Below are 3,538 nucleotides of genomic sequence, written 5' to 3' on the forward strand. Positions count from 1 at the left end.
CATATGCTACCAACACGGGAACAGTGCATTGTGGGACTTGTAGTATTTGTGGTGCGTTCGACATACCAGCGGCCATGGCAGACAAGCTCTGATAGATAAATAGATGGATACTTTATTAATCCTAAGGGAAAATTAGGCAAACCAAATAAAATTTCACCGTTGCTCATTCAAATCAATGGAACTTTTTGCAACATTCTGAGAAGCTGGCGGGCCAGATTTAATGGCTTGTCGGGCCTGATCACACTGCAAAAATGCTTTTCTAACCTAGTGTTAGGCTATTACTCTTATATTGAGATGAAAAATCTAGTTGGTCTTGTTTCTTGCTGAATTGTACTTACCTAGTGCTTTCTTGGTAAGGTTATTTTAACCTATTTCAAGCAAATATTTCTTATTTTAAGAAATCTTAACAAGCCAAATTTGCTTAACGCACTGGCAGCCAAATTTGCTTGTTTTAAGCAAAATCCTGCTTAAATATGTAATTATTTGTCTTACATCTAGAGGGGCATTTTTTTGCAGTGCACACATGTTTGACACATGTGATCTAAGGCGAACACTGTTACATGTCCATATAAACCAACGAGTTTACTGAAGCCAACTACACTGTCACATGTTTAAAACCAACGAGTTTACTGAAGCCAACTACACTGTTACATGTTTAAAACCAACGAGTTTACTGAAGCCAACTACACATTAACATGTTAATATAAACCAACGAGTTTACTTTAGCAAACTATACGCATAAACAGCACAGACGTGCTCAGAGGAGCCATAACCAGAGCCCGTTGCTGCGTAAACAATAACGGTAAACAATTACCGTAAACAAAAAAGGTAAGCAACAACACAACAACAACAACAGTAAAGTCGAAGTTGGTCTCCGCTGTAATAGACGAACTTTGAGAATGTTCCATTCAGTCAGCATGCGGACCCACCTTGAGCATGGAGGGCGTCTGACGGTTCCGGTGACTGCGGGGATCCTACCGACGGAGTTCCTGAGGTTCGCCTGAGGAGGTTCGGCAGGCTCCCGAACTTGGATTTGGCCGCCAAGAGCGCCTGCGCAACTGGACTCTGAGGCTGGAGGAAATGCATCTCACCTGGGCGCACTACAGTCACAACCTCTGCAAACACACACACACACACACACACACACACACACACACACACACACACCTGCTTAAACTCCAGTCTGCAGAGTCACTCAGAACTCCATCCACATAAATCAGGTTAAAATATATAATGCTTTTACGAACCACATTTGAACACTTGCTTGTTTTACAGTAATGTGCTACAAACTGCACTCGCATTAAGACAAATAACTAAAGTAAGAAAAACACATCGTCAGATAGAAAACTGCGTCTTGAACCAACCTCGGGCAGAAGAACTTATTCTCTAAAACCATCCTTCTCGTGATTGCCAAATACTTTTTATCAGCCCCCTCGAACTTGACGTCATGGGGGGGCTGTACCGGTAACCTCTCGAGAGGTTGAACCGGGGGTTGGGAAAGAACGGACCTCTGAGTTGAAGAGTGCGCGCTTAAACGCGCGCCGTCCAACTTGGATTTTTTTTTTTTGCAATGCTCTTGGAGAGCTCCGAGGAGTCGGTCTGACGTCACTCGACATGGCAGCATTTGAAGTGAAGATAAAAAAAAATACCTAATTTACTCTGAGCTCAAATACGTCACTGCACTGTTTATTTAGGTCGGGTTTATCGGCCAGGTGAATGTGGTGTTAAACCAGAAGCCTACTAAGCCGTTCACTTTTGTAGCGTAATGTTCCTGATAGCAATCCTAAGACTGAAGTGCCCTTGAGCAAGGCACCTAACCCCGACCACTGCTCCCCGGGCGCCGCCAAAGGCAGCTCTCTGCTCCGGGTTAGTGTGTAACCTCACTTCACTGTGTGTGTGTGTGTGTGTGTGTCACTTCCCTGGATGGGTTAAATGCAGAAGGGAATTTCAGAGTGTGTGTACACACCACCTCTGCCATAGAGAGGACTTTCACTTTTCACGTTTTTCACTAAACATGACCTAACGATTAACATCTTAATCTGTTGCCGTTCCGTCAGCGCTATCAACCCGGAAGTGGGGGGTTCCGAAATGGGAAATTTCCAAGTTTCCAAGCTGCCGGAGCTCCCGAGAAGCGCTTCCTGATTACGGGAATCCACCACATTTCTTTTCAAATTTGGCAACTATTTTATGTAGCTCATAAAAAGGCAGACGAATCACAAGGTTTAATAACTCTTTAAAAAAGAGCTATTTTTGAACCAATCTTAATGAATAACATCTTTGCTGAAACAGAAATAAATACATTCTATATAAATAAGCAAATAAATAAATAAAAAGGCACAAAACTAGTGTCTCAGCCAGTTTAAGTCCTTTACCTTCATGATTCCTGCTCTGGTCCAAGCGATGGAACAACCGCCCCAGATGCTTCATGCTGTGATTTGTGTGTGTGTGTGTGTGTGTGTGTGTGTGTGTGTGTGTGTGTGTGTGTGTGTGTGGTGTGGGAAAGTGGAAGCCTGCACTTGGCAGTGGAAGTTAGTGTTCCCTGTAGGTTCCCTGTTTTTTGTGTGTTTCGACATCTTGGGGTTTTGGTTAGGGACTGACCCTTTTGAGCGTTGCCATGAGTGTGTGTTTGAGTGTGTGTGAGTGTGTGCGTGTGAGTGTAAGGGTGTTTGTGTGTTTCGACATCTTGGGGTTTTGGTTAGGGACTGACCCTTTTGAGCTTCACCATGTGTGTGTGCGAGTGTGCGAGTGTGTGCGTGTGAGTGTGAGGGTGTGTGTGTGTGTTTGTGAGTGTGTACTGGATGTGAAACTTTTGTGTCCTGTGGAATATACCCCACAGTCCATCAGTCCACAGGGGGAGTTCGCTCCACACACACTCATTCACACACACACACACACACACACAAGATAACTCCTGTGTGTGTGTGTGTGTGTGTGTGTGTCTAAAGATAACTCCTGCGTGTCGTGCGTGGGGTGGATCTTCTGCCTTTTCTGCTCACTTTTGCAATCACTTTTGATTGATAGCCATGGTGACAGAAAAACAATAAACATCCCTAAATTGATCTGTCTACCTATCTATCACCATGTACACACACACACACACACACACACACACACAGTGACACACAGACGGTGACACACACACACACACACACATACATTGTGACACACACACACACACACACACACACACACATTGTGACACACACACACACACACACACACACACACACACACACACACACACACATGGTCCGCAGGACCCTCCCTGTCAGACCTTCACACCTTTCATACCAAGGTAGACCCCGTCCGGTTCCCCTTCCAAACACCCCCCACCCCCCACCTTACACCTTACACCTTGAACCAGGTCCCCACACACACACACACACACCCCACCTTACACCTTGAACCAGGTCCCCAGACACATACACACACACACACACACACACACACCCCACCATACACCTTGAACCAGGTCCCCAGACACATACACACACACACACACACACACACCCCACCATACACCTTGAACCAGGTCCCC

At 45.3% G+C, this 3,538-nt stretch overlaps 1 protein-coding gene across 1 annotated transcript in view; it reads right to left on the reverse strand.

Annotated features, from left to right (window-relative positions):
- Positions 1-2,408, reverse strand: part of LOC308374518 (tumor necrosis factor alpha-induced protein 2-like) — a 16,315-nt gene extending 13,907 nt beyond the window's left edge. The window contains exons 1-2 of the mRNA XM_080850299.1: positions 2,373-2,408; positions 930-1,115 (exon numbers count right to left, since the gene is read on the reverse strand). Coding sequence (XP_080706425.1) covers positions 930-1,086 — 157 coding nt within the window. The 5' untranslated portion in view covers positions 1,087-1,115; positions 2,373-2,408. The remainder of the gene's footprint in view (positions 1-929; positions 1,116-2,372) is intronic.
- Between the last annotated feature and the right edge of the window lie 1,130 nt (positions 2,409-3,538).

Source organism: Sprattus sprattus (genome assembly GCF_963457725.1).
Source record: "Sprattus sprattus genome assembly, chromosome: 13".
NCBI lineage: Eukaryota > Metazoa > Chordata > Actinopteri > Clupeiformes > Clupeidae > Sprattus > Sprattus sprattus.